Below are 24,844 nucleotides of genomic sequence, written 5' to 3'. Positions count from 1 at the left end.
TGAGACTTGGAGTTCTGATCTCACCAGGGAGCACCATGGGATCAGCAGAAACAGGAACCCTTCTTCTCCCATGTTGTTGTCATCTTGCCAGTCAAGAGAAGAGAGTAATTTGTTATATCCCTTCTGATGCTACTGCTCACCCCTTAGCATATTAATCTGGTGGGAACTGGTGTTAGGTCTTGCTGGTAGTATGAGTATCAGTCCCTTGCTGTCTGGGAAAAGCATGGAGCAGATGAGCAGTGGAGCAATGGTACCACATCTCCAGCCCAGCTTAATCTGCCTCCAAACACTGATTGCTTGTCACATGTATTCCAGAAGAAAAATGCTGATAAGGAGGTAAAACCCTTTGAGAAGAGGCTGATTCCCTGGGATTCCTTTGGGAGTACACTTATACATTTTTATTCCCTGCCACTAGGGATGCATCCAGTTTTATTTCTCTTTGTACCCATCTACCACTTTCTTCTTTAAAAGTACAAATTAGAGAGGGGAATCCTCACCGATCATGGAGATTTCCCCACCTATCTGGGCTCCTTTCCCATTTGGCCATCCTCACAGAAAAGGTTTCCCTCATAGCTCACTCCTACTCTCAATTTCACCTTGTTGCAACTTGTGTCTGTTGCCTCTTGTCCTTCGGCAATGCACTTGGAGATGTGTCAGGCTCCATCTTTACCTTCCGATTCAGTGGTTGTAGACAGCAACGAGATTGACCAAACCCAATGACCAAACCCAGCCTCTCCCTCCATGTCCTGTGCTCCAGCCCCAAAATCATCTTGGTGGCCACCACTCAATTTGACCCAGTTTGTCAATGTCTTTCTTGTACTGGTAAGCCTCAAACTGGACACGATACTCCAAATGTGGAGGGAAATAGCCACTTTCCTCAGCCTGCTGGCCACAATCCTGTTAGCACATGATCTTCCCCTGCTCCTTTCAGACCTGTAAAATAAACCATGTTTTATTCCCTTACCAGTACCAGGATCAGAAACCAGGTTTAGGATCTTTCCAGGCTCTGAGTTGATATTGAAGCAGATGTTCCTTTGGCTCTTGGGCAGATGTATGATGAAATGTGGGTCGTTGTCCACTGAAACATAGAAAAGAAAAAAGCATGAGCAGCAGGACAGACCTGCCTGGTTCAGCACACAAAGACTGGGACACTTTCCTTGGAGGATTTGGAAGCACTTTTTGGGACTCTTCAGTGTAGGACAAGGGCCCTTTCCACTCCTGCAATAGCTAAGGGAGTTCTCAGATGCTCCTCACAAAGCCCCTCAGACACTTACTCTTCATATACTTCTCCTGTTTAAGGAAAGGACATGACACTACTGTATTGAGGAGCACTACTGGTTTAACTGGTCAGCTGCACACCAAGGTGCCATAGGCTCAACCTGGAGTTATAGAAGCCAAATTTTATCTCTTCATGATGGAAACCAGCCTCCAGGTGAGACCAAGGACCCATCTAGACACCAGACAGACAGGGACACATCTTTGAGGCTTACATCCAGGACAGGACCTAAGGCATGGAAAGCAGGATTTGGGTGACACCCCTCTTCAAAACTAATATACACCCCCCATGCCCATCAGTTGCCTATTTCTAGAAGTGACACACTCCCAGGACATCACTGAATCAAACTAAGAAGCTCTCAGCCACGTTGCAAGTCCATCCCATCATACTGATATTGGGTAAAGATACGTCCTGCTACCAACTCCTCTGAGGAATTCAATCCAGGACTTGTTCTCACAGTATGTTTAACACCCTGTTGGGTTTGGGCCTCTCTGGAAGCCATACATTCCTTAAAATATTCCTCAAAAGGGACAAACACCTGCAGCTCTATCACTGAAGGCAGCTGCCTCCAGTCTTGTCTTGCAGTGCAAAGCACTGCCCAGCTCTTGGTTTGGTGGTGGTTGGCATCTCAGAGACATGCCCACACTCAGTGTTGCCCATGGGGATAGCCAGGCCAGCTTCCACTCATTCAGTGCTGTTCCTCATCTTTTGGACCTATTTAACTCCTTCCATGCACTAGATAAATCCTAGGCCCTTGACCAGGAATGACTTTGCAGGAAGCGGCAGGGAAGGGGTGCAGGAGCTTTTGAATGTCTTCAATCTTTTAAATACATGAAGTCTCTTGCATATAGCCCTCAATTGCTTTTCCTTATTCTTTCCTTATGCTTGATCTTCCTGAACATGATGCCAAGGCCTGTTCTGATCAACATTTCCAGGAATAAAAAGAATTTCAAGTGCCATATACATGTATAAGTTGGACAGGTAACTTTGCCTTGCTCGCCTTCTTCTCCAAGCAGTTTCTTGACTAACCAAAACCTTAGCTTAACCCCTGAGCTACGCTGACAAGGAGTTTGATAGCTCTTTGTTTGGCAGCTATGTAAATACACACATCTGCACACAAGCAGACTCCCAGAGTTATTGCAGTTACGCTACTTTTATAGGCAGTGGTTCTCACAGCTGGTTTGTTTAAGTAGGCACTAAACTGTGGCAAAGGCCCAAGTATTAACAGGATCCATCAGTCATCAGTGCATTCTGAGATCTTTATCTACCACAGAACATTCATCTGTCATTTACAACGGGAGTAACTTTACATTAGCTTTGCTACTGCAGAGAAGCTGAGTGTGAGCTCAGGGAACAGCCTCAGCTGCAGGGAAGCGCACAGATGGGGCCACTGGGGTCCTGTTAGAATCCCAGCCTGGTTTGTGTTGGAGGGGACCTTAAAGCTCCTCCAGTTCCAACCCCCTGCCACGGGCAGGGACACCTTCCACTAGAGCAGGTTGCTCCAAGCCCCTGTGTCCAACCTGGCCTTGAACACTGCCAGGGATGGGGCAGCCACAGCTTCTCTGGGCACCCTGTGCCAGCGCCTCAGCACCCTCACAGTGAAGAACTTCTTAATATCTAGTCTAAATGTATCCTTTAGGATACATACCCTATAAGCTGAATCTCATGCTTTTAACATATTTTTACAGATATTGATATATTCAGAGTCAAAATAACTCAGTATTTCACGAAGAAAAGCTGGATCCTCGGGCCCTGAATGTTAACAGAGGCTGTATCAAGAGCCCTTCACACTGACGTCCTCTGCAACCACAGTGAAGCAGCTTCATCAGCTTAGTCACAGCAGTGGATTTATTCTCTTGCAGACTAGCCTCTAAACGAAGATACAGCTTTTACAACAATTCAGCAAGCTCAACAAGAAGAATAAAGACAATTTATAGGCTCCTCCATCATTACTGTGCTTGGCATCCTGTCACAGCAGCTGGAATTCCAAAAGTTACCAGTAACTTTGGTTCTATCGCTTTTATTTGTATTTTAGGTGATGAATGTTGCTGTCTTGTGTTTCTCTGCAGAGAAATACTGTAGCTCTTACCTCTGTTTATGCTCAGAGAGGACACCGGAGGACTCCTTTGCTCAGGCATGAAGCTGACTGGTACAGCTGTGAGATTGGCCCAGGGGGGGATACCTTTGTTGTTATTAGGTGCATTTGGAGTTAATCCTAGAGTACCTGTTAAAGGAGAGTCATAATTAGGTTTTCGTTAGCGCTGACATATTTAATAGTGTAATAATTTACACTGTGTAAATGTAATAGTTTAAAGTAATGCAGTAGGTCAGAGTTTTATGTTATACCAATGTAAATCAGGCACAAAACTCTTTACAACAGACAGATTTGTATAAGGAAGTTAGGATGGATTTACCCCAGTGTCTCTACCAGAGGAACATGACTTACCAGGGCAGTTGAGCTCACCATAAGCTATTGGTGAAAAATGTGAACAGGCCCCGCTTTAGCAAAACCCTTAATAATAGAATCACACAAAGGACCTTAAGATCATCTAGTTCCAACTCCCTGCCATGAGCAGGGATGCTTCACACTAGACCATGTTACCCAAGGCTCTGTCCAACCTGGCCTTGAACACTGCCAGGGATGGAGCATTTATCACTTCTATGGAAGGGTTTAAATGTTTTGCCAAATAAAAAGCTGATATTAAAATATTTAGCATGTGGTAAAAGCTTTGCTGAGTTGGGTCCTGAGATAGAGGTACCTGAGAAAAGGTAGGACTTTCTGCATGTGCTAGGATGACCCACATCAATAAAGCTGCAAATAAGTGCAAGCATTTACTATAACATCCCTTAATGTGTCCCCTTCTGCTAAAGTCTCTCTGCCTTTGCCATGATGGAGGCAGGAGAGTGTAACATGTTCCCTCTCCCACTTAGTTCATAAAACAATACTTAAATGATCCATTAAACTTGGTTTGTTTAATATGTTGGGCTGAAGACAAGAAGAGCTGAAGCAGGGCATGTATTCACATCTGCTGGCCCTGCTCTGAAGAAGAGAAAGGGGGTAAAGGAGCTGGGGGACAACAGCAGGACAGAAGATTGTGCAGCTACATCTAAAGCCCTGTTGGCATCTTCTTTCTTGAACCCGTAATTCAAATCATAGGCTGTTCTTACTCAGGCAGTGTTTTTTCCATTAGCACAGTTACATGTGAGTTCAGCGCAGATAATACAGAAACTAAAACCTGGACAGAGACTTCTGATTTTCCAGGTCATATGAATTTCACAGACTATTATGCATGAAGAAGCTCTCCCATGCACAGTCCAGTTTTGCAATGTCTGGCATGATAAAGAACAATTGTTCCTGTGAGAAGTGAGTGATTTCAGTGGAAGGCGCAGTCTCTGGCTATGAAGACAGGGCAGCTCTAGTGGGAGTTGCATAAAGACAGACAGGAAGATCTATTTCAGATTACCCATTCCATGCCTTCTATATGCAAACCTTTTGGTACAGTCCATGTATTGCACAATCATAACATAGATGTACTTTGATATTACTTTTGCAAGCTCTGTCCTCTGCTAAGGTTCAAGAGACATGTCCCACTGTCCCTGAAATCCACAGATGCCTTCACCCCGATTTCAGTGCCGTTAAGTTTTGACTATTCCATCAAACACAAAGACACGAGAACCTATATTAAAATTACTCAAATCCTCTGCACCATCTAAATCAAGATAATTATGGTCTGAATTAGTCAGCTGGTGCCACTATAATGAATTCATTATACATGAATGCAACACGTGCTATTTCTGTGCTGAACGGTTTGGTGGCTGTGAGTTGTAGCATGCAGTATAAATAACAACTCTAATTTCTCTTTGGGTCTCAGCTGCAGACTTTAAAATTGAAAAGAAGAACAAATAAACCTAAAAATATCAATTTGCAGACATCAGAACCCCATTTCATTGAGCCGGAATCCAGACATTATTAGAGTTATCCAGGAGCTTGAGATCTGGAAATGCAGGACATGCTTGGAGTTTCACTTCTAGTGTGAAATGACAGATGGATGATGTTGCCCGCTGCTATAAAGTTGCTTCTTTCCTTCACAACCAACTGTAATCTCTCCCATCTATTAATAGGTTTTAATTCCCTACAAGCTGATCTTTTACTTCAATTGCATGGCACTGGCAGTGTTTTCTTGATAGCAACAGTAGTGCTTTTTCAAACCCTTGACTTGTGAGGGTGCAAAATAGCTGCTGTTAAGTTTCGTTGGAAGCACATGGCTGTGCAGGGGTGACATGGGATATGCTAGACACCCACAGATGTCAACAGCTACTGCTTTGAGACTGACTCTACCAGATCAAGCCAACCCCACCTCATTTGGCTGGACATAAGGTTGCTGTAACAAGGACTTTGGAACATGTATTGAAGCAATGGATTTAAATCCAGAAGTTTAATTAATGACGGATTCTGTGGTTACGACAGCTCAGATTCCATGTGGGCTGGTGGCTGATTTATAACAATCTTAGGAAGCTTCCAAGGCTTAAAAGTGGTGATAAAATATGGTTTAGTCAATTCTACAGACTTGTCTGTCCCAGTAAGAAGATGTTCAGCTTGTGACATTGTAGGCTTATTGGAAACCTCATCATTGCAATGTTGGCACATTCAGTCCTCACTGAAGCCAATGGCTCTTCAAAAAACACTTGTATAACAGGATGCTCTCAAACTGTCTGAAGATACAGTCAGCTTTCACTGAAGATACAGGTTATCCTATAAGCACAAATACCTGGAGTGAACAATGAACACAGATGTTCTTCCAACTGAAGAAGAGCAAAGCCAGAATGAGAGGTAGAGTGATGGACAGACTGAGGCACTGACCTGGGCAGCAGCCCCTCCTGGGGTCTTTGGGCTGGTCTGCCAGCATTATCTCATCCTTCTCAGCGTTCTCTATCAGCATAGCTGTGAAGGGGGTAACAATATGATGGTCAAGAGACATCTGTAGGATGGATTTGGTGATGTTTCTCTTCAAAGCTGCAGTGGGGGCTGTGTTTCTGGATGGAAAATGGAACAGAAGGCATGGTTAGCAGCTCTGTGGGGTAGCTGCTGTGACAGTTCCTCCACGGAGTGGTCGCAGAGCCAAACTGGTAGGTGTTGCAAGAAGGAAAGGCTGAGGGCCTGTGTGAATGCATTCTCCATAGGAAGACTATTTCTGGCTTCTGTGGGCTTTGGCCTGGACTCAAGGAAGCCCAGTCCATCTCCTGGTCTCAGCAGGAGGCCTCTTTCTGCTTCAGAGGGGATTCATTCTGAACTGCTCCCAAAGGCAAATTTCCCATTCATTTCATTCACTCAGCCAGGTCTGTTTGACCTTTATTCCTCTACTTAACTGTTCCCAAACTCTGTTCCCTGATATCTGCTAATAGGAGGAATGTGCCTGAAGACATCACCTACCTTTATTTTCATTTGTTTACCTTACCCTTTGGAAACCCTGATGGCTGTGAAACGCCTCATGGCTGTGCTCTCAGAGTGAACCAGATTGCTCTCAAGCTTCTCTTCCCTCCCATCACATCACCTTTCTCCTCACCTCTCTGCCAGCATCTGGTTGACAGTCAGATAGGCCCACAGCTTCCTAGTGAATTCAGGATCTGCATATTTGTCTTTCCTCATGAAGCCATCCAGTTCTTCAACATCTCGCAGGGTTTCCATGACGAGCTCTGCATTTGCCTGTGCAATCGAGGAGAGATAGATATAAGGGAGGGTGAGCCAGGAGAATGTGGCAGCACTGAGTTCTCCTTTTAGCATGGTTAGCATTAAGGACCCACTCTGGCTCTGCCCATGGTCACTTCTAGATCAGAAAATCCCAGCACTGTTGACCCAAATGCCATTGACAGGGAAGCTGCAGGAAGAGGGTCTTCTGTTAAAGAGACTTTTGTGACAGTGGAGTAAAAATAGGTAAAGGAGCTGTCAGCAGTAGCCAAAGAGGGTCCTACCACATGCCAAAAGAAGAGGTTTGTGACAGAGCTCTGCTATCCTCCCTCAGGCTTTTTCACATCCAATTTCTACTAAGGAACAGGAACCAAATTCTACCTTCTCCCACAGACCCATGGACTGCACTGTTTTGTCAGGATATTGAACGTGTTTGATTTTTTCCAGCAACTAACAAATGGCAACTCCTAAGTCCTGTAAGAGTGCAAATAGTTTGGTTCCTCCTCAGAAAGGAGGATGGGGATGTAGAACTCCCACCCATCCCACTCCACCTTGAAGAGCAGCCCTGAAAACATGGGGAAAGTCTCATCACATGTGCAACAAGGCAGAGCATAGAAGCACAGCGCTAGGACTTGACACACTGTAGATCCACCAGCTTGAACTCCCCAAGAGTGGGATATTCAGCCACGAAAGGAGCTATGTTAGGGGATCAACCTTGCACCTTCACAAAGCATGAAGGGAGGACTCCGTAGTCTTAGTCTGGTTTGCAATTGAATTTTATATGGTACATATATTAGAAGGAATATTAGAAGGAAGTTCTTTAGAAGACAGTTTCCTCTGGCAGGCTGCAGGTTGCAGGTGGTGACTATTCATTGCTGTACTTGAAGCTCTTGTGAGGCATTGTTGGACAAACCTCCCATGAGTTTCCCTATGCTCCCACCCAGAACCCAAGCGGACAAATAACCTCCAGCAAGGAGACTGTACACACGAGTGAATGAACCAGCCCAAACTGCAGGAGCAGGTAGCCTATGGACACCTCCACTCACCGCCGTTGCTGTGACGATGCTTTCCAAGTGCTGCAGGTTTTCTGTGTCAACCTTCCCAGCCACTACTATCTCCGAGCCACCAAAGTAGTTGTGGAAGCTGCTCTGGGTGACGTCTGACACTGACTCCTGGGGGTAATTGAACTGAATCTTCTTCAGGAGTGGGGTAGAGACCTGATTGTAGAAATTCTGAGATGGAAGGAGACAGAGAAGTGAGCCTCTTGTACCCAACACAACCCTCCCATGTGTCTGCTGTTACTGAAAGGACAGCAGGTGACAAAAACTGGAGCTCTAATGGGCAAGTGGGGCTTTCCTGGTTCCAGAGAATAGACACTTCTTTATACTTGGACTTTAGTACACTTGTAAGAGGGTAAAGCAAGAAGATGTGGTCCAAGCAGTAAGATCTGGTAGAAGTCAAAGGATGGTCAGAAGCCCATGGGCTGTGTTCTTCCTAGATTTAAAAGGCTTGAACACAAGTGTATATGGGCCATATATATGGGCCATAAGTGTGTATGGTCGGCTATTGGCTGCTGTGAAAGTCACACAGCTGCTTCCCACCTCATTCTTGCCAAAAACTAGACCTGTATCTCACTTGTATTCACTTCTCTGCTGTAGACTGTCTACCCTTTTCTGTTGTACCTGGCTGATGTGAACTGGACGTGTGCACCACTGGGTTTAACATAGGGGACCAGGGAGATACAACAGGTACTCAAACAATACTATGGGCAGAGGTTGTCTCATACTGAAGGGCTACACTCTCAGAGCTGCTCTGTTCAGCAGAACACCACGTAGTGTGTCCTATCATACCTGCGTTGGGAAAGAAGTACGAGAAACCTGCATAGGTGATGAAACCAGTGAAGAGAAACAGAATAAGAAACAGAATAAGAATAAACAGAATAAGAGCAAAATAAGAGTTTGCTCGTTAGCAATTGCTGCTCACAGATTTGGAGCCAGGGCCTCTTAGAATTGAACTTTTTCTTACTCCGTAGAAGTTTGGGTTATCATTTAGCATTTATATTTAGGCCTTTTTCTAGTGCTGAAGTGGCCTGAGGTAAAATCCAGGTCTTAATTTTAACTCAGAAAATCTTCCTTTTTATGGTTAGGACTGTTTTATAGAATATAATACCTACACAGAGCAGTAAAGTATGTATTATAGTTACAAAGCTTGTAACTATAATGTAACTTAAGCACTTAAGACTTAACTCCTGCACATCATCTTGCAGGACTTTCCAGAAGAAACAGTGTTTTTTGTGATGAGCAGATCACCCTGTTTCCCAGCTCCACAGCTGTGAACAGAACTGGAGGGTTTCAGAGGCAATGGGCCAGAAACACACCTTCATTTGAGCAGAAGTCTCCTGATTCCCAAAAATCCTCTGGGCCATGCCACGGTTGTCAGTTGCAATTCTCTGCAGGAAATCGTAGTCTACATCAAACCCAATCCCAAGGCAGAAGAGAGAGAACTCGTCCTTGATGCTCTGCTTCACATTCTTCTGGATCGTTGTCAGCTTTAGCTCACCTTGGAGAGACACAAAGGGTGGTGTCCATCAGAGCAGTGGAGGAAGTCTCCATCAACATAAGCACATTCATGCTCTTCCAGTGTTTTTGATTCTCTCTTAATACGAGGGAAACCTGGACAACTAACCCACGTGTTGAATCTCCATTTTGCTTTGCCTACAATGAGATTTGAGCTTCTCCTGGATGGAGAATAACAAATTGTTTCCGCTGAAGTTGTTTCCTTTGAACTCTGTTTTTGGTATCTGATGCATGTTCTCTGTCTATCCAGGACTCTTATTAACTTCCTGGGGAGTTTGTAATTGTAACACATCCAGACTTCTCACTGGATTACTACTTCAAGCTCTCTGAACTCTAAGACATCTCCATAAAGGTTTTACTTGGTTTCTTGTACAGATGTTTTCTGCCTTTAGTGCCAGCCTCTTCTGGGCTGGCAGCTTGCAGTAAGTGATTGCTTTCAACCTGTACCAAATCCAATCAGAATTAATTAGTTTTCTACTTTATTTTCCTGATTTTGATGTTACACGTGGGACTGCCTAAATCTTTGTGGCCAAAGATCATTGGAAGAGGATATTTTTAACAAGGTTCTTGTGATTACTTGTCCTACAGGACTTTTGCATCTGTAATTACAAGAAGTGCATAACTTGCATGACATAATCTGCTCGTCTTTCCAATGCTTCCCTGCAAAGCCCCATGGCACCTATAGCACTTGGCAAAAGAGCAGCACAGACATTGGAAGAAAGTGGAATAGAACTTTTTTAACTTACTGTCAAGTGTCTACATGTTGCATGCTTTTCTCAGGCTAATCCCACTGGCTTTTATTCTCACCTAAAGCAGGATCCTTACCTACTGTTGGGTCTCCATCAGACACCAATACGATCATGGAGACTGAGTTAGGGTCCAACATGCCTAAGTTTTGGGCTTCATTCAGGATGAATGTGGCTCGGAGAAGAGCTTCATTGATATTTGTGCCTGTCAAAGACACAATGAGGAAAACAAGTTTGATTCTTGTCAAGTCTCTTGTCAAATCCAGATCAGTTGTAAGATTCTAGTGGAATTAATCAGCATGGATCAGACCTGAAATTGAGGCAGCAAAATCCCTCCTCTGTGATGCTTACAGTACATCTGCTTGCACTGTGATTCCCTTTTTCATCCCAGGCTGTCATCTTTATGTGCCCCAACCCATTCCCCATCACTGATTCCAGTGGGACCAGTTGTGGTGTTGAGAACTATTTGCTGTGGGGAGAAGTAGTTGGTTTGCTGGCAGATGATTGAATGAGAGCATGAAGAAACATTCTTTTTCTGGCATCAGCCTGTTCTTTAGATATCTTGATTGGTAAAGAAGAGGAAGATGTTTATTGAGCCTATCTAAAGGTTTGGCTTGTGGCACAGAAGGGACAGAGTAAGAAATTAGCATAAGGGAAACAGGAGTAGTCGGAAAATAGGTATTTTCTTTGTCAAGAAAGAAAATATTAGTAGTTTCAGAGACAGCATAATAAAATGCTGTCTTACAAAATAACTTTCCTGAATGGGAGCAGGTGTCTTAGCATATCTATCAATTCTTTTGGGGTAACAAAGCCAGGCTTATGAGGCACTCATATGTCCAACATGGATCCTATTCCCAGCACACTGATGATCTGGGACAAGTCTGTAACTTCATGTTGATTCTACCTTACCTGTTGCCAGTGAAATCTTCTGGAAATGAAGGTGCCACAGCAACAGAAGACTCTGGTGTTTGGGAGAGCCTCTACACACTATCAGTGTACTAAGAACTGAACAACTAAACCACAACTTCACTTTAGAGAGCAATACATTGAAATGATCCTGATTCCTTCTGTACAAATAGCTCCAACACTAACAAATGAAGCATCCAAAGTGCTATAAGGCTGAAATAGGCAACTGTCCTTTATCAGACAGGGATGAAGGCACAAAATAAGTGAACAGTTTGCCCAGGGTGGCATTTAGTAGATTATAGAATTGTTTAGGTTGGAAAAGACCTTTAAGATCATCGAGTCCAACCATTAACCCGGCACTGCCAAGTCCACCACGGAACCATGTCCCCAAGAGCCACATCTACATGTCTTTTAACTACCTCCAGGAAGGAAGACCACTTCCTTGGTCCCACTGGCCACAATATTTCTGATATAAGCCAGGATGTTCTTGTCTTTCTTGGCCACCTGGGCACAAGCTGGCTCATGTTCAGCCAGCTATCGACTGACACAGGTTAGTCCTTTCCCACTGGGCAGCTTTCCAGCCACTCTTCCCCAAGCCTGTCGTGTTGCATGGGGTTGTTGTGGCCCAAATGTAGGACCCAACAAAGTCCAATCAAAACACTCCTATCCACCACACCTCCTATCCTTCCTTTCCTGTCCCTTCTGAAGAGTTTATAGCTATCCATGGCAGCACTCCAGTTGTGCCAATCATCCCACCATGTTTCCATGATGGGAATTATGTTGTAGTTTTCCTGCTGCACCATGGCTTCCAGCTCCTCCTGTTTGTTGCCCATGCTGTGTGCATTGGTGTAGATGCACTTCAGTTGGGTCGTTGATCCTGCCACCTTTTTCTGGGGACAATCCCTAATCCCTACGTGACCATTCTCAGGCACTTCCATGGTTTCTAACACATCAATAACCCTTTCATTTTTGCAGCTGCATAGATCTCCTTCTATCATGGTGTAGCCTACCATTTACAGCCAGTGGATACCCTGGAATTGGGCTGCTTCTGGTCCGCTTTATAAAGGCAGGAGTCAGCCTTAGTTTTTCTCCCTGCTTATGATGGGGAGTTGGAACTAGATGATCTTTAAGGTTCTTTCCAACCCAAACCATTCTATGATTCAATGATATTTGGGATCTGTGAGGCTAGAGATAGGACACAGATTAAAGGCTATGGTCTATGTTCTATCTGTCTTGGCTTAATCAGTAGAAAGAAATGCCAGCCCATCCCCTAACAAGAAACTGGAATCCTTGCTCTCCTTTAGCCCAAGGGCATGCTTTTCTCATCTTGGGAATCAGGCTTATTGATAGGAATACCCTGCCAATCTGAGGGTTGTCTGAAGTACCCATTCCTGTGATTCTAACTTCCATGAGCACCTTGCAATCAAAACCTCATACCCCCGTTGGGATGGATTGTCTGGATGTACTTCTTGGCTTCTTCAACCTGAGATGGGGTGGCTGAGACTAGATTATCTCTCCAGCATCGGACATTGTGGTTGAAGTCGATAAGGGAGAACTGATCAGCAGCACGGAGCTCGCTCAGTATTGCCTTCATGGCCTCAATGGTCTGAGAAGAAGAAAGTTAAGGAAAGATCAGTTTACGCTTCCTGTTGCTGTGAGCATCTTCTTAACCTGTGACTACAGGCAAACAGATGCCTTTGATGAATAAGAACATGAGCACTGGAATCCAGAATATCATCTGCTATCCAAATCTCTCCTTTTTTGCACTTCTTACAGAAAGTTGAACTTTTGACCAAAGAACCACATTAAAAATGCAATTAGCAGGAATCCAACTCAACCCATCCTCGCTTAACTCCTGCTGATACAGGTGAGAAACAGTTTGTGTGACATTATGGTTCAGGAGACAGGAATTGTTCCTATCAGCTCAGGAGACTTACTGCAGACTCATTGCAGACTCTGTCTGCGATGCTGTCATTTCAGGCTGGGTAGCATCTGTTTGAAGATGTGTGATTTAAACAAGTGACAATTAACCTGTACCTCAGTTTTGTAGCATTAATTTCCCCAAGGAAGCAATCTGCCAAGCGGTGGTATTGTGCTCCAAAGCAAATTCAAGTATATCTAGATCATCCCTGACTAATGTTTGTCTAGCCAGTTCTTAAAGCCCTTCAGTGACACATGATAGACAATATCTCAGACTCCCCTCTCAGCACTACAGAGTTTTTCCGAATATCCAATATAAATCTCTCCTTCTGTAAATCCATCTGTTTCCGTCTTATTCTACCTTGGGTGGGTATGAACGTTAGGTGATGAGTTTCTCTTTTAGAACAATCATTCACATATTTAGAGGCTGATTGTGTCTCTCTAAATCTTTTCTTTTGCAGATTAGATCATTTTATTTTTTGCATTTCCCTCCCCATCTCACAGTTTATGTTGTCTAAACAATTCCTACTGCTCTTAAGAGGGCTGTCAACAATGTCCACAACTTTTTGAAAGCAGGGAAAGTCTTTCCCTACTGAGGCTTTCCTAGGATTCAGGAGAGGAGATCAGATCCTTTGCAAAATGCTTTGTGATCTGTCAATTAAAATTTTAATTTAGAGTTAAAATCCATATTCTTATGCCATCACCTCTTCCTTTCAGCATGGAAGGAGCATTACAAATGAAGAGTAAAATTGTGAAGTCTTTGGTTCACTAAATATTCTCCAAATTCAGTGAGATAAAGTGTAAAGCTGGTAATTCTGAGTGCCAGCCTACTATAGAATTCAATGGTAAAGCACACGGAAAAAGTTGGCAGGAGGTTCATTTTGCAATAGAGGTCAAACACTTACTTGTTTCATTTTCAGTCCCCACATTGAGCCGCTGACATCTATAACAAATAAAATGTTTTTGGGCAGAGGATCAAGATTTTCCGGAGCAAAGAAGTGAATAAAATAGCCATTAAAAATCTGCGAAGTGAAATAAAACAACATCACAGTGAAGTGAACTATAGTAAAGATGTCAGAAAAGTCAAGACAATAACAGCAGAAAATGTTATTCTTCTTTATGGGCCAATTCTAACTTTCAGCTCTGCACAGTTCTGTAGCCTTTTATACTTTTTATATACCTTTTATATACCTTTATATACCTTTTATACTTCATAGTCTTTACTTTTCATCAAGGAAAGCAGAGCCTGGGTCTCAGACAATTGCCATGCACTAGCATAAGAAGGAATGAAAAATATTTTAAAACTGTTCTGTCCATAATGATTCAACCCCATAATTCTGCTTCATGTTAACATAAAAACAGTGATGTTCTGGTTGTCTCCTTATGATGTATTGGTACAACATCCGATGACTCCGTCTTCTGATCCAACATTAGAGCATCACAATGCTACTAGGTATAAAAGACATTGGCTTTTGAATAAGGCAGGAATTGGTTCCTGACTATAAGTAGGACCATGTCTTAGTCATAAATTAAGTAAATCCATTCTTCCCACTGAAAATCTCTCTGTTCTTTTAAATGGGTACAGAGTACTTTCTCATGCTTATTCTCCTGAATGATGAAGTTTATTTAGCACAGTTTGCTTAATGACAACAGTTCTTGTATTCACTGATCTCCTATCCCAGCTAAACACTTACTTCCAGTTCTCCACCTGTAGTTTCTCTGTTCACATCATACTGCACCACAAAGTTCCCATCTACTGCTGTGGATGAGCACGTGGGGCATTTTCGTTGTTGAGCCATCGTGGGCTTGAAAGAAACGTGAGCCTTGGAATGAGAAGTGATCAGCGGTCAGTCAGGTGCTGTGTGAGAGGTGGACCATTGAAACATAAAGAGTTCATCTATTCATGAAATATCTTACTCCACTGAATGCTTTTCTTTTCTTTATTTGTACTCTTAGTTCAAATGGAAAATGAACTTTATCACTTCAAAAGAAAAACAGCACTAAGGTTTGTCTGGATATGCTGATTGAGGAGTAGCAACTGTGACACAAATAAGATGACCTGTCCAGAGCACCAAATATTCCAATTAGAACTGTGCAAACCATTTCTAGTAAGTAATGTGTTGTAATTTCTAGTAAGTCATATGTTGGTTTATTTAACGTTTTACCGGTTGAAATGATCCATAATTTTATCAACATTAATTGATCTTTTTTCCCAAACAAACAAGAGCTTTCAGTTTGTCTGTAAACTGAGTACTAGGAATCCTTTTCATCATAGAATCATAGAATCATAGAATAGTTAGGGTTGGAAAGGACCTTCAGATCATCTAGTTCCAACCCCCTGCCATGGGCAGGGATGCCTCACACTAGACCACGTCACCATGGCTCTGTCCAGCCTGGCCTTGAACACTGCCTGATTGCTATGTAGACTTTATGGAATTATGTCTCTGGTTTGCCTGGATGACTTGAAGTTGCCTGAGAAGATAAGACATTATATAGCCACACACCACCTCTGAAATTATTTGTTAAACTAGAAATGTGGGTGAGTGTGGCATAAAGCTGAGCCTGGATATCAAGAAACAACACTGCCTGATACATTGTTAGAATAGTATAGACAGACTTTTTGGGCTTGAGTCACATAATCTGTATTAGATGTCTATGTAAGAGTGAGTAGAATTGTACCCTCCCGGAGTCACTGCTTAAAAGTGAGACAAACTTCTCCCTACTGTTGGAGGATCTACTTATAGCCAAGAGCTATGCTGGAGAAAGCTGGGGCAAGAATATTACGGAATAGAGCAATCCTAGAATAAGTCTTTATACAGATGTCCTCAGTCCAAACGAAGATTATTCCAGAATGGTTCTTCCACTTGATATTCATCACGTTCCTTTCTCACATCCACCAATCTCAGTGCTTTGCTCTTCAGCATAACAAATAGAAAGCTTTGCACAAAGATGGATGGACACTGTTTCTATACTGCTGTCACTGTAGTATTTGAACACCTTGTACATACATTTAGGTACCAGTAATGAAAACACTACATATTTTTTGCCATATTTTTGCATGCTTCCAGCAGGAATGGGAAAACGCCATGACTGCATTGGAACAAGTGTGAAAACTGAAGCTTTCATGCTGCTTCCCGTCTATGAATATTACCTTTTTCTCTCCCTTGGAGATTGTGGTGATTCCGTCAAAATGATCTCCGAGTGAATTAGGAACATGCACATAACGAAGTCCCTGTGGCTCAATGATGCGGACATCCACCTAAAGGCAGGAAGAGAGGACATTTAGTATGGAGCAGTGCCAGTGTTGTACCAGGATCTTATGAACACTCCACAGGGGGATCATGCCCAAAGAATAGAAAGGATTTGGTGGAAATGCTCATTCTTCCTCTTCCTCTTGTCCCCTGGGGCAAGTGGTGGGATAGGAGTCAAGGGTGATACCATTGCATATGCTGAAAGCAGAAAAGAAGCATGAAGTGACCCTGCCTCAGTGCTGCTTTGGGTTGGGAGGTGATAGGTCCTCTCGCTCTCTACTCATGTTATTGACAGGACAGAGAGTATTTTTGCTTTTGTTTGGATGGCCAAGATGATTTGGAAAATAAAGTTTTTATCTTGTCAGTCTGAGATAAAGCCTTTTTCTGGTTGTGTTTCCAAACAGTCAGAAAGATTACGAGGAGGCAGGACATGGCTTGAAACAGATCATAGCCTGCACCAAGGAAACGTGAGTAGCAAACTTTTATATACAGCTCGTGCTGAAGCCATGAAAACCTCAAGAAGACATTTATGAAACAGGAACATAAGAATGGACAGATGGAAATGCCCACTTATCCCTGTACCTTGTGTCTGTTGATGGATGACACAGGACACCTTTGGATGAGTGTAAGAAAGAGAGTAAGAATAAGACAAGTCATCTTCTGGCAGACAGTTGCAGAATGACTGTATTCAGAGAACATCTGCTCTCATAAGACACTATCCTATGAAATAGGGATTATTGTGAAGAGCACTGTTCCAAATAAATAGCAAATATTGTTTGTTTTCCTTCAGTCAAGGCAAGTTTACACAAGGGCATATATAGGCCAAAGCTTGTTTGCCCGAGTGGTTCTGATGTGAGTCAATCACGATTCAGGAGATACCCAGCTGTGTTAGCATGAGGCAGGAGACATTTGCTCCTTACTCATGTAGCTACATAGCTCCTGATTTGAAGTGTTTAATGCTGGTTTCTGGTTTACAAGTGACCTATTTGTACCAAGCCCATATGGAAGGAAGGAGCCGTAGATGAAGTGTCCCGCTGTGGGATCTGTAGGAACCTTGGCTGCTTTCTCAGCGAGGGTTCACCAATTGGGTGCTGCCTACACACACCAGCTCTACTTTACCTCCATGTGCTTTGCCAAGCGTCCTGGCTTCACAGACACGATGTGCTCATATGAGCTCAGTTTCCTTCGAATCATTTCATGGTAGTGAAGTTCAAACTGGATCCTTGTCCCTGGAGGCACATTCACTTCGGTTTTGAAGTTTTCCATATCCAAGGCATTGCTCCTGAAAAGTCAGCTGTGGGGTTATTTTGAGAAAATACAAGGAGAAAGAGAGCTTCCTTGCATTTTGATTTAGAGTTATGCATTTGCTGGGTCTGATTCTAACTGTGGCCTATATTAGGGAACTGCAGTTATCTGTTAGCACAATGTTTTATCAAGCGAAAGCAGAAACACGAGTTAAGTCCTTGATAATTGAATAACAACTCATTTTCCTTCTCGGAGCGCCCTCCTCCTGGGATGAGTCACCCTCAGATCTCCTATGAATAAGTTCAATACAATTCCCATATGACAAAGTCTTTATACCTTACTATTCCAGCAGCTTTGCCTTTGGCTTTGGCTTGAGCGTACATTTTTCTGGCTTCAGATTTTTCCCGGATGTGGCTGGTAAATGTCATACCATTGACATCCCTGGGAGAGAAAAGCACAGTCAGCTTTCAAAAGAAACCACTTTATGATCAATGACTGTTTCTTCACTTTAGGAAAACATCAGCGAAATCTAAGCTGGTGGGAAATGAAATAATAAGGCTCTTGTTTAACCCCAAAGTAATGAAGTCTGGTTTCCACTAGATCTCTATCTTTTCCCAACCTGCTTTTTCATTTCAAGTAGCCAGCACTCTCATACTCCGAGGAGGATCTGTTCTCCCCCACCTCCTTCACCCTTTCCCTGTTCTTTGGGCTGGCCAAGCAGTTATCAATGTCATGGCTGTTTTGGAACATGGATCAGGACACATCTCCTGACCAGCAAGCTGGCTGCTGCTTCTCTGAATGGATACTGCACCAAGCTAGTTTCTTTCTGTTCTAATTTGGGTCTCCCTCTCCTTCCCCTTTGATTTGGTGCCAACTTGCGCAAAAGAGGTGGGTGCTTGGTCTATTTGAGACTTCTGATCTTTTGTCAAATATTGTTGGTGTTGGCCAATGGCCCAGTAATTACTGGAGAGGGAGAGATGGATGGACAGACAATATGATGACCTGACCCTTCTTTTCTATGAGTAAGCCTGTTAAACTTACACTGGAAAATAATAAGAGGTGGTTTGCTTTTACAAATAAGTCCCTCCCACTACATTGAGCCCTGCCAGAGCACGAGGCTGATACCTGCCCACTACTTACATAGTAAAGTTGTCAATAAAAGCTCCTTTGGGGACTTGTACATCAAACACAATGTGCTGGGGCCGTTTTGCATTATTCACCATTTTGGCTTGGATCATTGTGTTGGCCAGCCGTGACGTTATAGTGGATTGAACTTTGTAGCTGTAGAGACCTATCTTGTCATCGTCCTCCACCTGTAATTGACAAAATGATTCTATACATTTAGGACACAGCAAGAAAAGATGCCCTAGAGGGTAATATCAATCCCTTTCATAGTCTCAGTGCCCTTTTTTCAACCATTGTTCCTTTACAATATGGTAGCTAGATGGGGCATGAACTCAAGTTCAGGAAACCTACATATTTTACCTAGCAATTTTGGCAAGATACTCATGTCAATATAGTTCATTATAACACTTCAGCTGAAAGAGGGTATTTATTAAGCTGGAATGTCTTCCTTGGTTTTGACCATGCAACTAGTTCTTGGAATGACTCTATTGGTGTAATCCAGCATAGAAGGGTACAGAGTAACACTTAACACCATATACTGAGGAGAAGAGAGCTTACATCTTCAATCAAAGTCTTAAATAAAGGAGACCTGAAGCATTGGTTACTGACCTAATCTTGTAAATGGTTAAACTATGGCAGTTGGAGAACAGTATTAAACTGGCATATTAAGATATTGGTTTTGTCTAATCACTTTTGATGCTTATTTCTTCATATTTACCATACCCTTCTGCCTCCAAGAGCAGTTGTACAAACATCATTGTGCAAACAGTGCTCTGTTTAAAGAAAAGACGTTAATGCCCAACCAGCAGTAAAAACAAGGGGCTGAACAAACAAAAGAATTGATTTCCAAAAAATGGTTAACTAGAAAATGACTTTGTTCAGTATTATTTTTCATGGAGGAAGGAAAAAACTCACCAGATCTCCAACATATCCCCAGTCGGATGTGCTGCGCTGGAAAAGAAAAACATGGAGAATGTATTTCAGTAAAGCTAAGAACACAGATTGTGGCTGTTTCAAGACAGGCATCAGACATAAAGCTGCTTTCCAAGATGATGAGAATTGGTTTGAATTCTCAGTCTTAGTGTGCATACTCCTTTTGTCTTATTTTATGTATTTATACATGGGATGTGGAAGCACGTCATCTCTCAGCTGTGACTTAGAGGCTATCCAGACCAGAAAGTCTTGCTCTGTCTTTTGTTTCTTGTAGAAAACATTCTCTTCCAGAGCAAAACCATTCTTCCTGGAAGCAAAACAAGCTGGCAAAAAGTCACACTCAGAAACCACAGCTTTTAACAGGAAAATACTTGTTTTGTTTTTCTAGGAAAAGTGGAAAAACCTCAAAACACAGACCTTTTTAGCTCATTTTGTTTTCATTTACATTATAGAGTCTATATTTACATTATAGAATATATATTTACATTTTTGTAAAACAGGCAATATGTTTGTATAAAACCCCCTATCATGTAATCGATATTACATTTATATACTTGTATATATGTGGTTAGTTCTGTATGCACTGCTTAGAAGAGCTGAAACTGCTCATTGACAGTTAGGTTTTCCCCTGCCATATGAATATTTCCATTTGGAGATTGTTATGAAGAGGTAGTGACATCTTGTGGCCGTTTGAATCATTCTGTTTAATTCCCTAGAACTTAAACTCAGGTAAGTGATTGTGGGATAGGGTTTGGCTCACCTAGTTTTAGGGGAAGATGCTTTGTTTAGTGCAGATGTCTGCTCCGGTGTTATCATCACAACTAAGCAACCTCAGCTCTTCAAGGTCAATGGAGTGATCCCTTTCATCTGAAAATGGATACCCCAATTTGGTTGAATGAGTCCTGCCCTCAGCCATGCTGACTGTACTGATTAGAGGAGTGGGTACCCAGTGCCATTGGTGGTGGGTACCCACTGGCCTTCAGCTGGAGCTTCAGGAGACCATGAGGCTCCTGTAGGTTTTGCATGATATCTAGCACCCATAAGATGTCTTGGGCACTGCTAAATCCATGTTTGTAGGCAACTGAACTGAGCCATTTGACTGCACTGATGATGAGAAGGAACTTAGGGAGGCTAGTTCAGACACCAATGGCTAAATTATTAACATGTACCAAAATGTACCAAAACATACCAATCCCATCTCAGGTTTCAGTTGCATTTGAATCGAAGAGGACCAAACCCATAGAAGATGCTCACAAAAACTGCATTAGTCACCGGGTGCATATATGGCTTACTCTACAGTTGCTAAAGTAATTTGAAGCTAATTAATATACTGCCACTAGGAAAAACCTTGGGCTGCATAAGAGATGATGTATGTCATAGAAAGATCATTTTAAATAGATGATTTTAAGGATCCTTTAAAGCCAGATAAAGAGACAGCATGATTTCTGCCTGCCTGAGAACAAATGTAGGGGTTTATTTACTAGCTATACAAGCCCTACCTGAAACATTCAGACTGGGATTTCAGAATCTGGAAGCCTGGTGGATTGATCCTTGCTCAGTCCATCCTGACAGCCCACAAACATCACTGTACAGTGAACTGAACATTGAACAGAGCCTCGGATGACACGGTCTAGGGTGAGGTGTCCCCGTCCATGGCAGGGGGGCTGGAACTGGATGGTCTTAAGGTCCTTTCCAACCTAAACCATTCTGTGATTCTATGATAAAGAATCAGACTGTGAAGAATGATGTTTCCTCTACATTGATGTTGTGCCTTAAGCCCAGGAAACATCACCAGCATGAATACAAATTAAGACTAAACCAACCTTAACTGAAACAAATTTAATCCTGAAAAGATGAAGATAGAAACCAACACCTTAGCACAGAGGTGATTTGTTTTATTGTGGCACTTTTCTGGTTCTCAGAAGAGCTTAGGGTTCCTGACTCACTCTACGAATGGTGCTTAAGGCTTTCAAGATACCCAGGTTTCCTTCCTTTTTGTGAGGGAAGAGGTGAAGGGAGAAGAGCTGATGGAGATGTGAGCTTATCACTTGCACATGTAGTGACTCCCATTGCTGCTGTTAGAGATCAGACACGTGGTGGTCCAACACTCAGGATCTCAAAGGTTGCGGAAGGCAGCCACTCCACAGGAGGACAGAGCTGTGGTTACTTCAGGTTTGAGCACTGGTGTGGTTACTGAGAACATGGGCTTTGTAGGGACTTCGGTGGCATGTGAGACTCGTGCTGTTTCTGGCTTAAGGGTCCATGACTGATCCTTGCCTTTAAACCACATCCGGATCTGCTTATGCCTGCGCTGCATAGAAACAGTACCTTGAGCAATATCTAACGTGGGGCAAATTGTTCATGAGGACGGAGAGAAGAAGTGCCTCAGGAACTGTTTTAAGGATCTGGTCTGACAGACACTGGGGCCTCTCTTCAGGTACTGAGGACTGTGTTCTGACATCTGTTCTGGCTATCAATACTTAGCCCTCCATGATGATCTTTGTTCAAATCACTGTTCATGAACATTGTAGCCTAACATCAAGAAAATATTGCCTGCTTCAAGCTAACTTTCAGCCAGGGCTTCTGGCTCTGCCTCTTACTGTCCTGTCCCTGGAGGAAGAAGCCCTGGTGTCTAAGAGAGGAACACGTTACAAGAGGTAATGCATTACAAGAGATTGCAGGTTTTATTTCACCTATGGGATGCCCAGCTTGCCATTGCTTTCGAGTTGCAGTCCACAAACTGCTTCTGAGGTGTGACTTAGTAAAACAAGGAAAGCAGATTCAGAGATGTTACACTGCATTCAAAGGAAATTAGATTTGTACCGGGGCATGAAAAAGATGAAAAAGCAGATGTGCAGCATGAGAAACTAGGAAAAGGATGAGATCTAAATGGCAAGTCCTCCCAGTCCTTTGAGGTGCTGTTTCCTCATAGAGTCACTTATTTTCACGTGAGTCATTTCCTAAGCGTTTTTTTACAGACTGCAATTTCATTTCAGACTCCTTTTGGGGATCACAACCATTATTGGGAGGTGCAAGAAGAGCAATTTCAAACCTAAAGTTTGGCAGGGTTGGCTTTCACAATGCTGCAGATGGATCCTGGCCTCTCTGGTTGCATTTATATCCTGGGACCTTTGGGCTTTCCAGCCAGTTGATTCCACACTCTCTCCTTCCATATTTCCTTGCTATGCTGGTTCTCATGGAGAGGAAACCAGGCAGGTAAGGCACTAGGGAAATAGGTGTGATCTCACCTGGCTCTGGACAGCCAGAAATTAGGAGCAAGGCTGAGGGGCATGCTACAGAACATCCTGCCTCCCAGTCTAGACACAGGCTATCTGTCCGAAACAGAGATAACGGCAGTGCACCATCATATAGAGGTTCACAAGGTTACCTGCATTCCAGCCCATGGGGCACTCTATTTCTTTGGTCACAAGGACCACTGGCATACCTGAGACACAGTATTTTGGGAATTACTCAGGAGCAAATATGTTTCACAAGAATCTGGACCTAGAAATCAGCTTTTCACAAGATCTGGATGTAGAAAACAATTCTTTCTGTTTAAAGCTAATCAGTAGGGTCTTAAGAGGAGTTCTGTTGTCTTGTTGCCAATGGGCTAGTGACCTTACTGTAGAAAAACATAGTGCTAAAACAGTGATTTGGAAGACAGCCTTCCTATAGTGATTAACACTAAGTAACTATGTGCCTGCTTTCAGCCCAGAGTTACTGTCTCAAGGTGTTTCAGATAGCTCAGTTTAATCTCATTTATTGATACTTTATTATAAGATAAGAGTAGCTCATTCTATAGCTGGAATCTTAGTTCTACTGGTTTGCAAATACAAGTTTGATAGGTATTGGATGGGAAATAATATATGGGAATAAGGAATAACTGGTATAATAAAACTATTAGTAGAATAGAGAATGACTGCATGTATAATACCACTATGTCTATAGCACTGTATATCTGCAAAGCTGGGGAGCAGAAACAACATAATACATATGGCACTAATACAGATGTGTTGGAAAGAAATGATGCCCTGAAGAAGAGAGGATTTCTGCTAAGATCATGATTAAAGTATTTAAATACTGGTCTGGCAAATGAGCTGGCTTGAGTCATATTTATGCTGAAATCTTCAATTTTTCTGCCAGTGTAATGGGAGTTTTAGGTATTAATAAGTTACATTTACACTCTGTGTGAGGTCCCTTTAGAAAAGCCTTGAGATAAAGAATAGTCATGTTTGCTTAATGTCAAAGATGCTGGGAAATCCAGCTTCACTCAGGAGGATCTTCTGTTTCCATTATATTGAACAAGATCAAGAAAGGCAGCACCAAAACTTGGTGGAGGATGAGGTCCACTCTGATATCATTTCTTTTACACAGTGTAATAAAAGTTAATACCTCCAAATAACTGATTTCATGATTATTATGGTGAAGTACTACTGTGTGAAACACAAGAAAACTCCTGCAATGTTCTTTTAAATGTTTCTGTTTCAAGAGCCAACAGACTACGATAATCTCAAGTCATCAGCATGCTGGAAACCAATTTTCTTCCCTGGTCTCGGACTCCATCAGCTCATTACCCATGTGACACTGTGCTGCACTCTTTTGACCCAAGTTAACTATGAATGAATGGGCTACCTGCAGGACTGGAAGGTTTCAGCCTCCGTTGCCAGTGTCTGAAGTCCTTTTCCATTTCCTTATGGAAAAACATCACCAGTATCAATGTGATTTTTCCCATAGGAGGTTAGAGACAAGTATCTCCACTGTTTAGCATCTGTATTATGAGCCTTAGGAGTGCAGATATGGAACAAAGCCTTGTAGGTACTGCATAAAGGATAGTAACAGTTCTTATCTCAACAAGAGATATGCAGGTCTCAGTGCATAGCAAGACCTGCTGGTCCCACCTGATTGCAACTCACAGCCCTTGACATGGAATATGCCACTTGGAGAGAGCTCCCAGGCATTCTTGCTTCCCATTTTTTGAAGCATTTCTGAGTACTGTACCTGGTACCTGCCATTTCTAGCCTTGGAGCTTGAAGGAAATCCATCAATTTCTAAGTCAATCAGGTTTTCCACTTCCTAAAAGAGAAAGAAAGGAAGAGGTGTTGCTGCTGCCTCACTGTTTGATTAATCACTTGATTTATTATTGATTATCACTCTAATAGAGTTCCAAAGGGAATTTACCT

At 42.7% G+C, this 24,844-nt stretch overlaps 1 protein-coding gene across 1 annotated transcript in view; it reads right to left on the bottom strand.

The window, feature by feature from the left end:
* The window catches only part of ITIH2 (inter-alpha-trypsin inhibitor heavy chain 2), a 29,492-nt gene that overhangs the window by 3,049 nt on the left and 1,599 nt on the right, over positions 1-24,844 (bottom strand). Inside the window, exons 2-17 of the mRNA XM_030480175.1 lie at positions 24,663-24,737; positions 19,647-19,682; positions 18,747-18,919; positions 17,943-18,047; positions 17,481-17,643; positions 16,262-16,369; positions 14,805-14,933; positions 14,016-14,132; positions 12,628-12,796; positions 10,364-10,489; positions 9,340-9,521; positions 8,009-8,194; positions 6,841-6,980; positions 6,138-6,310; positions 3,366-3,500; positions 965-1,078 (exon numbers count right to left, since the gene is read on the bottom strand). Of these exons, the coding sequence (XP_030336035.1) occupies positions 965-1,078; positions 3,366-3,500; positions 6,138-6,310; positions 6,841-6,980; positions 8,009-8,194; positions 9,340-9,521; positions 10,364-10,489; positions 12,628-12,796; positions 14,016-14,132; positions 14,805-14,933; positions 16,262-16,369; positions 17,481-17,643; positions 17,943-18,047; positions 18,747-18,919; positions 19,647-19,682; positions 24,663-24,737 (2,131 nt within the window). The remainder of the gene's footprint in view (positions 1-964; positions 1,079-3,365; positions 3,501-6,137; positions 6,311-6,840; positions 6,981-8,008; positions 8,195-9,339; positions 9,522-10,363; positions 10,490-12,627; positions 12,797-14,015; positions 14,133-14,804; positions 14,934-16,261; positions 16,370-17,480; positions 17,644-17,942; positions 18,048-18,746; positions 18,920-19,646; positions 19,683-24,662; positions 24,738-24,844) is intronic.

This window comes from Strigops habroptila, chromosome 3, assembly GCF_004027225.2.
Source record: "Strigops habroptila isolate Jane chromosome 3, bStrHab1.2.pri, whole genome shotgun sequence".
Taxonomy (NCBI): Eukaryota; Metazoa; Chordata; class Aves; order Psittaciformes; family Psittacidae; genus Strigops; species Strigops habroptila.
The sequence above is the reverse complement of the archived record's forward strand: the minus strand, read 5'-3'. Positions and strand labels throughout refer to the sequence as shown.